The 11,418-nt window shown below is 49.1% G+C and overlaps 1 protein-coding gene across 1 annotated transcript; it reads left to right on the top strand.

Annotated features, from left to right (window-relative positions):
- Positions 1-6,760: 6,760 nt before the first annotated feature.
- On the top strand, positions 6,761-7,763 carry LOC133492246 (trafficking regulator of GLUT4 1-like; the record flags this gene model as incomplete). Its single annotated transcript, XM_061804323.1, has 2 exons — positions 6,761-6,889; positions 7,230-7,763. Coding segments are annotated over 2 exons (477 nt in total), but the record flags the coding sequence as incomplete, so codon positions are not given.
- Between the last annotated feature and the right edge of the window lie 3,655 nt (positions 7,764-11,418).

Genomic DNA, 11,418 nt, shown 5'->3' with positions numbered 1-11,418 from the left:
TCATTTTCATAACGTGCGCGGCAGGTTGATCGAAGCCGAATTTGCTGAATGCGCCCCGCGACCAGTTCACATCCGCATCCGGTTCATCGCCCCAATAACTATTGATTGCTCAAAATAAAGTCAACCTTTGACCTCCTTCGTCACTCCGCCCTACTTCCGCTTCCCGTCCGCCGCACAGGCGACAGCATCGTCACCCTAAACATTAAAAAATGTGAACTACTTGCCCTCAAGACTTGTAATATCTCTTCAATCTGTAATATACCTGTAAAAGACTGCGTCACACATTTAGGCATATTTATAAATAAAGATATGGAAACTAGATGTGATTTAAACTTTAGTCCTGTTATCGACAAAACTCAGAAAAAACTTAATCAGTGGCTGCAAAGGGATTTATCTTTTAGGGGCAGAACTTTATTAACTAAAGCTGAAGGTAAATCCCGGCTCACCTATGCTGCCTCATCGCTTGGTGTTAATAAAAATATTCTAAAAAATATCGACAAAATGCTCTTTAACTTCGTATGGAAAAATAAAACTCACTATATTAAGAAATCGGTTGTAATGAATACTCATCACAAAGGAGGCCTAATTTTTTGAGACTTTCAAACATTAAATAATACTTTTAAAATTAATTGGCCGACCCCTCCTCAATTTGGAATTTCATACCAAATTTTGTCTTTTCTAAAGTAGGTGGCCTACATTTTCTTTTACTGTGCAATTACAAGATTGAAAAAATCCCATTGAAATTATCAAACTTTCACAAACAGATGCTTCTCTCGTGGTCTTTAATATATAAACATAACTTCTCTCCGCACAGATATTACATATGGAATAAAAAAGACGTAACATACAGAAACAAATCCTTATTTTACCCTGCCTGGTTTTCTCACAATATACTACTGGTTCACCAGCTGTTTGATTCCGATGGCTTGCTGTTTACTTATGAAGAATTGATTTCAAAACACAATGTGTTAATCCCTACTGACGAATTTAAGATAATCATTAATGCAATTCCTGCTGGTGTCTCTTTGCTATTTAGAAGCCCAGCGGACCAAATACCAGCTCCTTTGCATCTTGATCCATCTAAAAGCGAAGTAGGCAGGATTTGTTTCTCGAGAACACGTAAAAACAATCATTCCATACGTGCTTTATTTCAAAGGGACATAGTGTCTCTTCCTCGCATAACATCTTATTGGAATCAATTATTACATAATCTTGACTGGAAAAGAATCTGGATCTTACCAACTAGATATATGATTAACAACAAAATAAAAGAAGTATCTTTTAAGTTAATTCATCAAATTTATCCTTCCAAAATATTTATTTTACAGCGTTTTAAAAAACAAATTGATACTGATTGCTCTTTCTGTTCAAACTGCCCTGAAGATCATTTTCACTTATTTTGGTCTTGCCCTGTCTCCAATAATTTCTGGAAAGATGTTTGTATTTTTATTTCTACTTTTATTGACAAGTTTTACTCTTTGTTTTGAAAATATACTGTTTGGTTTCACGTCTTTTACCTCGTCTAAAAACAGACACTATTATACGATTAATCTTATAATTTTACTAGCTAAATTTCATATTCATAAATGTAGGTGTATTAATAAAAATCCTTGTTTTATTTTCTTTCAAAATGAAACTAGACAGTATATTCATACCATTAAGAATTCTTTGAACGCTCAAGCCATTAAAACGGTAAATTTGTGTAGTTTATTTCATGTTTTTCTGTAGAATGTAATCTTGTTTTTGACCCCCCTGGCAAATTGTCTTCTGGGTTGAATTGTTTTGTTCTGTTTAATGTTCAATAAAGAAAAAAGAAAAAAAAAAAGCATCGTCACCCTCGACGTCATCCTCATCACCACTGATGACGCGATCAATCGCTTCATTGAAACTTGGGTCATTTTCATATCGTGCAAAAATAATAATTCATACAAATCAGCATTTTTGATGGCACCGTGACTTCATCATGAAAATGCCAAGCTTGAAGTCATATTTTCAAAAAGCTATTTCAAATTGTTGCCATTCATAAGGTGGCAGCCTCCTGAAATACATTTCCTTTATGAAAATGACACCATTAAAAATATTCCATCCGTCCCTTTTCTTTGCCGCTTATCCTCACGAGGGTCGCGGGGACCATTCCCATAATGTTACCCTTCAAACTCTGCGGCTAAATTGCAATACGTGATCCAAACTGCTCATTAAAACCCTTCCAGCCTTGTCTTGATCCGACTGGAACACACAATTTCACAAACGTGTACATTTTTCATTCACGTCTCAGAAATCGCAAAATTTATGTTGCAATCTGCTCTTGTGCGAATGCAAAATGGCGGCCTCATGACAGATCCCGTCGGTGTATTGTCATAATTTAAAAAAAAAAGGAAGGAAGGGAGCTCTTTATAAGAATTTCGCAAATAGGAGAAAAATCTGATGTATCAAAAAAATTTAACCAATAATAATTTTTCAAACAAGATGAAAATGAGGCGGACGGGGCGGGGCGTGGCCACAATGAGCCAGGAACTCGTGCTTACCGAGGTCATCACGCAGGCAGCTGATCGGCGTGGGAAGCCGGCGGACTTGGGCGTGGACGCGCGCGTGTCTTGCGCGGAAGGTGGCCCGCAGCCCGCCAGCCGGACCGCCCCGCTCACTGGAACGCGACCGAGCCGGAAGCAGAAGCGGGACGACGATCGGCGACTATCGGCCGGTTCCGAACAAGGCGGGCCCGCGTGAGTGGTTGTTTAACTGGATGCACACCGATCGATCCGTCGGCTGCCGGTGGTTCCGAGACTTTTTAGTCCACTTGTCGTCCCCAGAGGGGTTGGGTTCGCCATACAGGTCCGGAAACATGGCCTGCATGCTCGTGGCGCCGAACGTCCGGACAACTTGACACGGGCTCGGTCCGTGCATTTTTTTTTTTTTTTTTTTTGACAGGACGTCGCCATGAGTGAGTCTTTTGGACTTCGGCATAAACGGGACCTCAAAATGGGGGAGCGGTTCTGTAGACTTGGCTACGAGTTGCGTCAATCTGTCCAGTTTCTCAAGTGAACGCGTTGATTTTTGCGCTGCCATTGGGGCGAATGAAGAAAAACTAAAAGTATGTAAATATTGTATATCTAAAGTCAAGAGGCAGTATTGATGTAAATAAAGATCGTGTGTATGCCTGACACTTGTGAGGATTGCGGTTCAAATTCCAGCCCCGCCTGTGCGGTTTCCAAAACATGCACGGTAGGTTCATTGAAGACCGTAAATTGCCTGTAGGTGTGAACTTGAGTGCCAATGGTTGATTGGCTGGTCACCGGTTAGCTTGGGATTGGCTCCGGCGATACTGCGACCCTCGTGAGGATAAGCGGCTCAGAAAATTGATGGCTGGACTATATTAAGATGGCGATGCAACTAGACACATATTTACATCTAGAAATATCTTTGCTGTTGGGGAACAGTGGATCAAAGCGTCGGCCTCACAGTTCTGAGGACCGGGTTCGATCCCCGCCCCGCCTGTGTGGAGTCTGCGTGTTCTCCCCGTTGCCTGCGTGGGTTTTCTCCAGGGTGTGCACTCCGGTTTCCTCCCACATCCCACAAATTGCCCCTAGGTGTGATTGTGAGTGTGATTGGTTGCCCGTTTCTATGTGCCCTGCGATTGGCCGGCAACCGGTTCAGGGCGGCGAACCCCGCCTCCTGCCCGTTGACAGCTGGGATAGGCTCTCGCGACCCTTCGTGAGGATAAGTGGCAAAGAAAATGGATGGAAATACTTTGCTAGTGTGTAGAAGGACTGCTAAACTAGTAAAATTAAGGGCGGGCGGAGAGCAGTGCAGTGATTTTAGCACGATGTCACGCGATTCTTTCTGGCTTTGTTTTGAGAAATTTGACTCTTGACACGGCTCAAAAGTGAAATCGCGACCGTCTTTTGTCTTCCCGCAGGATCGCCGGACGGCAAGTCGGTCCCCCTCCTCCCCAACGCCGGCGAGAGAGAGACGACTGGCGCGCAGAACAGTTTTTCAGCGGCGAGCTTTATGTCGGTGCCGCTTTCTAAAGCTGCCAGCTGAAGAACCGTTCTGGTCAGTTCTGCGGGCCCGCGAAACGACGACGATGGCGGCGGCGCATCCCGTCCTCAATATTCGGAGACGCCGTCACGGAGTGCGAATCGGGCCATTTTTGGGGGTCAACGTACGCGACCTTGGCGTCGACAGTCGATCGGATGTCGCTTTTGTGTCCGTTTTTAATACTGCACCATCGTTTAGGTCATTAAAAACAAATTTGTGCATGTGAGCTACACATAAAATGGTGTCAACAGCTATTTTGGACTGCGCTTCCTGTTATTGTTTAATGTGAGATCGAGATGAAAGATGAAAGTTCTCGTCCCATCCATCAGAAATTCCAACAAATATGATTTCATGTTCCAAATCTGGAAAGTTAGGTTGTCTGTCTCCGTCTGCTTTGCGATCGGCCGGCAACCAGTTGGGGGCGTAAGCCCGCCTCCTGCCCGACGACGGCTGGGATCGCCTGCGGCACTCCCGCGACCCTTGTGAGGATAAGCGGCTGAGAAAAGGGATGGACGGATGGAGTTCCAAAGAAAAGAAAAGGCTTTCGACAATGCTGCGCTTTCCCATTTTCACCGCTTGGTGGTGCTGTTTAAACCCGCTGACCTGTGCGAATCTTGGGAGTGCGTTTTCGAAAAGTCGCCAGTGTAATAATTCCACAAGGTTATTAGAAATAATTTTTTGATCGATTAATGTTGTAGTCACACCAACCGACTGAAATAAACTCCCACCCACCCCCACGTTGTTGCCTGCTTGATTCTATTAAGAACATTCTGATCAGTTCAATAATTGATGACTGCGCGCATTGCTTTCCATTATCACCGATTATCCACTTTAAAATGCACGTGACTTCCGGTTGAACGTGGCGTCACCACGGGGGGCCTGCCGCCCGGATGACGTCACCAAGTGACCGTGAATCAATTTGAAATGTAAAAGTGACGGAAAGTGGGGGCGGGGGGGAGTGGTTTTAGTGTTAAAGTGCAACTAGTATCCCAAGAAATTGCATGTTTCATTTCCTGCTACTAGTACCCACTTTTTGTCCGCACTGAATATTTGCACATGAGTAGTAGGATGACATATCGTTAATGAAACAAAAACTCCACTGTAGTTGACATCTGTGTACCACCTATACTGGCCACCAAATGTCATGCAGTACTAGTAGCGACGACGTACATTTCTCGAAGGTAACATCTTTGCTTCACGATACTAGTGCACTGATGTCACAGAGTGCACAGTTTCGCCTCACGAGGAACATGTGCAGTAGTTCTCCTACAAGTATGGACAACGTGTGTAGGAGTTCATGGGCCTTTTTTTGTGTGTGTCAAAGTTCTGAAAGAGTCCAGTTTATGGTTCATGTACAAGTATGCACTTTGTCATCACTCGTAAGACTATTTATCACACGAATAGGATGCCGAGCTTCAGGTCCACGTCCTAGTGTAGACTTTGTCCTCACTGTTGCTCGTGAGGCAAAACTGCATTCAAGTACACATTTGCTACTAGCAACACTATTGAATTTCTCTAGTTAACATTTAGTGCTTGACTAGTAATACTATTAGCCCGCAGATGTTAACTAGCTCACAGTTTGACAGGCAACCACAAAGTGCTGAAAGAGCATTGCTTCTGGTTCAGGACCACGTACTAGTACACTCCTTGTCGGGACTATTCAGCATACTAGTAGGATGTCAAGTTTGAGGCCCATGCACTAGTACACTCTTCATTCTCATGAATAAGCACAACTACATTAGTTGCGATGCAAAAATGAGTCGACGTGAGAGCTACTAGTGACGTAAGACACTCCTTTGTCGTAACTATTCAGCATAGTAGTAGGATGTCAAGTTTGAGGCCCATGCACTAGTACACTCTTCATTCTCATTAATAGCACAACTACATTAGTTGCGATGCAAAAATTAGTCGACGTGACAGCTACTAGTGACGTAAAATACTCCTGGTGAATATCCTTTGCTTCACTGGCAGTATTAGTAGCGTGCAGATACAGATGTCGTCGTGCTACTAGTAAGACGGACAAGTGAGATAGTAGTATATGGAAAAATGCCCTTTTGAAAAGCAGTCGGATCGTCTAGTATCGCGCTGAATTGTCTGAGCAGTAATGGCAGGGAGCGTAGCTACTAGTACATGGAGTGGAGCTAGTAGAATGTGGAACCTAAATCCGTCTCAGCACGAGAAGTCCCCAAACCGTTTCTTGAGCTTCACATTTTCTCACTGCTACTAGTGCTCTGAATCATCTCACTAGTGCTGACAAATTGTGTACTAGTAGAGGGAGAAGCGTTGAAAGCAGAATCCCTTCCTGAAAGGTCCATTAAGCGCAGTCCCAGTTCCGGTCCCGCTCGGACTGAGCGCGTTCATAAATGGGACGCTTTATTGCTGCGCAGGGGCGCGCATTGGGGGGGGGGGGGGGCGTGGAGCCGCGGGGATGAGCGCATCGCAGCCTCCGCGGCGCTCGCACTGATGGACGAGCGCGGCGCCGGACGGAATCGGTGAACTCGCGAGCCAAAGATCACATTTCCCGATCCGGGGCAACATGGCCGTCAACGGCGACAGCGTGGCGGCGGTCCGGAGAGAACCGCCCGCCAACGGAGACTCCCACGACACGGAGAAGCTGCTGGAGCGGCAGGGCGGCGCCGGCCACCCTCGGGACGCCGCGCCGGAGTCGGCCCCGCCGTCCCCCGGGCCTCCGCCGGAGGCCGCCGCGCCCCGCGGCCCGTCGCCGTCTCGGGCCGGGCCGCCGTCGTCCACCGCCGGCGCGGCGCCGCCGCCCAGCTACCTGTGGATGGCCGTCCTGTCGTGCCTGTGCCCCGGCGTGCCGCTCAACGTTTGCGCCCTGTGGTACGCCAGCGTGGTGAGTTTCCGCAAACGTTTGACGTGAGCGCTAAATTCCCTTCTTGGTGTCTCGGTTAAGCGCCAATGGCAAAAGCTTTCGCCCGTTCCCGATCTTGACGCGCCCTCTCCAGTTTTACGAGCTTCGGGACTTGCGAAAGGAAAACGACGTGGACGAATTTGGGAAGGCGGGTTCAAACCCACGTGGGGAAAAAAGCGACCGTCCGCTAACCGCTTGTGTCGAAATGAAACTCTTCAACTCACTTCAACACGGAGTGGGATTTGTAACATTTTTGGCCTCTGACGCGTACGTACCCTCACCCGACCTCTGACCTGTGACATGTCCTCTGCCCCCCCGCCAGTCGCGCTCGGTGCTGAACGACGGCGACGTGGAGGCGGCGCGCAAGTACGGCCGCGCGTCGCTGCTGCTCAGCTGCCTCGCCATGCTGCTGGGCGCGGCCGTCATCGTCTTCCTCGTCTTCACCGTCGGTACGTGCGCCGCCGTCTGCTCGGCGTCGCGGCCCTCGCGCCGGACAAACAACGAGACAAAAATGAAAACCGCCACGCGTGTTGAGGTACTGGCGTGTGTCATCATCAAGGAGAGGGAAGCCATTTTCAACAATTGTCCAAATAATACACGCCGGGAACGGCGCCAGAACAACCTTTTGGACTTTTTGTTTTCAAATTCAATGAATTTGAATTACTTTTAGAGCTAGGAGTCACCAAATGTTCCAAAAAAGTTGGGACAGTGTTGAGGAAAGCTACAAATATGTAAATACTGTCATTTCTGGTCCATTTGTAAAGGAAATACCATTTGGTACAAACATACGCCGTAGCCGTGTAAAAGCCGCAAGTGCCCACATTTAAACACGAGATATTTACAAAGAAAAAACGGTACACAGAGAGTTTAATGCTAGCGCTAATGCTAGCGCCGACATGCTAACGCTAGCTCTAGCACCGCCAGGCTAACGCTAACGCTAGCACCGCCACACGCGCTAACGCCATACGCTAACAGGGCTGGTTAAATATCAGTAAGACGCTAGCGCAGGGCTAACAGAGCCAGACCGGTAAAACTCACTTCCTTGGAACATATATTCGGTCCCACTCTTACCTTTTTCGCTTGAGTGCCTCCTTGCGGCCGTTAGCAAAAAATCGACAAATTAGCCGCGTCGCCGCAGGGTTAGCAAAAAATCGACAAATTAGCCGCATCGCCGGAGGGTTGAACGCGTGTGGAAAAAAGTCGCAGCTTGTAGGCCGGAAATGATGCTAACGTGTAACAAAAAGAGTGCACTAGTACGTGGATCTCAAGCAGGTTAGCGAGAAATGCGCATGTACATATCGTGAAAGCTCCATGAAACGCGTGTGTGCGTGCAGAGTTCCAGCAGTGACCCCGGGGTGACCTTTGGACTCCGACCCAGGAAGTGATGGAACGGGTGGAGAAGAAGAAGACCTGATGCGACAGAAGTGCAAGCGACCACATCGGCGGGATTCTGCGCTCCCGCTTGACCCGAAGGTCAGAATCCGAGGAAGGGGGGGGGGTGGGGGCTCGAGACCCACACATACGCACGCGAACACACTCGACAGCGCCACCTGCTGGCCACCGACGGAATTCTGAACAATGTTCCTCTCCAAGATGGCGGCCGGCGAGCGCTTTTTGGGGCTGCTCCCCGAAAGCCGACTGCACGACTGACACGTGTCCTTTCTTTTGCATGTGTCGAATAAACTGGAGAGAGACCATGTGCAAGTGCGACCTCTGACTTCCTCGAAAATTGCATTGTGCAAATTCAGCATCTTTGAGTTATGACGCTACTATTAAAAATAATAATTCAAAAAAAAAAAGAAAAGAAAAGAGAGGAACTTGCAGCTGAGAATGTCGATGGCGGGAACACCGAAGAACAGAAAGTCACGCATGTGTGGTCGCCACGGCGAGGAGGACTCGCGTGAACAAGTCCATCCATCCATTTTCATTGCCGCTTATCCTCACAAGGGTCGCAGGGAGTGCCGGAGCCTATCCCGGCTGTCGACGGGCAGGAGGTGGGCGGGGTACACCCTGAACTGGTCGCCAGCCAATCGTTGAGACAAACAACTGCGCTCGCAATCACACCAAGGGGCAATTTAGAGGGTTTGCCGGGGGAGAGAAAAAAAAATCAATAAAGGTTTCAGGCCCCGTCCGTCCTTCGATTTCTCCCCATGAGCCGCCGACAGGAAGCGCCGCCGGCACCGCGTGGCGCCTTCGCGGCCGGTCGGTCGAGCGTGAGCGTCCCGAGGAGACGGGTCACGTGATCGCACGCGGAAAAATGTCCCAAAAAAAAAAAGCCCGCAGAAGAGCGAGACGACGGTCCGGCCGGGGAGGTCAGACCGGGCCCCCCCCCTCCCTCCCCGAAGTCCCCGAGAGGTTGACGCGGGCCCCCGAAGAGCCCGGAGAACTTGGCCCGGGTTGGAGGAGTTCCAAGGCAAAGTTCCAACAGGGAACTGCCGACTTCCTGCAATTCGGGCTGAGAAGTATTCAATGCTTGCGAGAAACAAACAGGATCTTATTCACACGGCGTCATCATCATCATCCTCATCCTCATACTATGATTCTCATCATCATCATCATCCTCCTCCTCATCGTCCTCCTCCTCCTCATCATCATCATCATCCTCATCATCCTCCCTCTACCCCACCTCCTCCTCCTCCTCATCCTCCTCCTCCTCATCGTCCTCCTCCTCCTCCTCATCATCATCATCCTCATTCTCATCCTCCTCATCATCCTCATCATCGTCCTCCTCCTCATCATCATCCTCATTCTCATCCTCCTCCTCATCATCCTCATCATCATCATCCTCCTCCTCATCATCATCATCCTCATCATCCTCCTCCTCCTCATCCTCTTCATCATCCTCATCATCCTCCCTCTACCCCACCTCCTCCTCATCATCATCATCATCCTCATTCTCCTCCTCCTCATCATCATCCTCTTCTCCTCATCGTCCCCCTCCTCCTCCTCACTCTCCTCATCATCCTCCTCCTCATCGTCCTCCTCCTCCTCCTCGTCATCATCCTCATCATCGCCCTCTACCCCACCTCCTCCTCCTCCTCATCATCATCATCATCCTCATTCTCCTCCTCATCATCCTCCTCCTCATCGGCCTCCTCCTCTCTCTCCTCATCATCCTCCTCCTCATCGTCCTCCTCCTCCTCCTCGTCATCATCCTCATCGTCCTCCTCCTCCTCATCATCTCCTCATCATCCTCCCTCTATCCCACCCTCCCCCTCCTCATCATCATCATCATCATCCTCATTCTCCTCCTCATCATCATCAGCTTCCGCTCATCGTCCTCCTCCTCCTCAGACAGATCAGATCCTCAACATCAGCCTCCTCCTCCTCAGCATCATCTTCATCGGCCGCCGCCTCCTCATCCTCCTCCGCGGATCAGCCTCATCATCCGCCCTCTGACCCCACCTCCTCCTCATCAGCATCAGCATCCTCATTCTCCTCATCCATCAGCATCATCAGCTTCTCCTCATCGTCCTCCTCCTCCTCACTCTCTCAGATCCTCCTCCTCATCGGCCGCTCCTCCTCCTCGTCAGATCCTCATCGCCTCCTCCTCATCATCATCCTCCTCCTCACGGCCTCCTCCTCCTCATCATCATCATCATTCTCATCCTCCTCCTCATCATCCCATCATCATCATCAGGAATCCTCCTCCGCCTCGTCCTCCTCCTCCTCAGATCATCAGCATCTCATCCTCCTCCTCATCATCCTCATCAGCATCATCATCATCATCCTCCTCCTCCTCCTCCTCGTCATCATCCTCATCGTCCTCCTCCTCATCATCAGCCCTCCTCATCGTCCTCCTCCTCCTCCTCATCATCAGCATCCTCCTCCTCCTCATCATCATCCTCATCCTCCTCCTCCTCATCATCCTCCTCCTCTTCATCATCCTCATCATCCTCCCTCTAACCCCACCTCCTCCTCCTCCTCATCATCATCATCATCCTCATTCTCCTCCTCATCATCCTCCTCCTCATCGTCCTCCTCCTCTCTCTCCTCATCATCCTCCTCCTCCATCCTCCTCCTCATCGTCCTCCTCCTCCTCCTCGTCATCATCCTCATCGTCCTCCTCCTCCTCATCATCATCCTCATCATCCTCCCTCTATCCCCACCTCCTCCTCCTCATCATCATCATCATCATCCTCATTCTCCTCCTCATCAAATCATCATCTTCCTCCTCATCGTCCTCCTCCTCCTCATCATCATCATTATCCTCAACATCATCCTCCTCCTCCTCATCATCATCTTCATCGTCCTCCTCCTCCTCATCCTCCTCCTCTTCATCATCCTCATCATCCTCCCTCTACCACCACCCCACCTCCTCCTCATCATCATCATCCTCATTCTCCTCCTCATCATCATCATCCTCTTCTCTCTCATCGTCCTCCTCCTCCTCACTCTCCTCATCATCCTCTCCTCCTCATCGTCCTCCTCCTCCTCCTCGTCATCATCCTCATCGTCCTCCTCCTCCTCATCATCATCCTCCTCCTCATCGTCCTCCTCCTCCTCATCAT

Source organism: Syngnathoides biaculeatus, chromosome 18, assembly GCF_019802595.1.
Source record: "Syngnathoides biaculeatus isolate LvHL_M chromosome 18, ASM1980259v1, whole genome shotgun sequence".
NCBI lineage: Eukaryota > Metazoa > Chordata > Actinopteri > Syngnathiformes > Syngnathidae > Syngnathoides > Syngnathoides biaculeatus.
The sequence above is the reverse complement of the archived record's forward strand: the minus strand, read 5'-3'. Positions and strand labels throughout refer to the sequence as shown.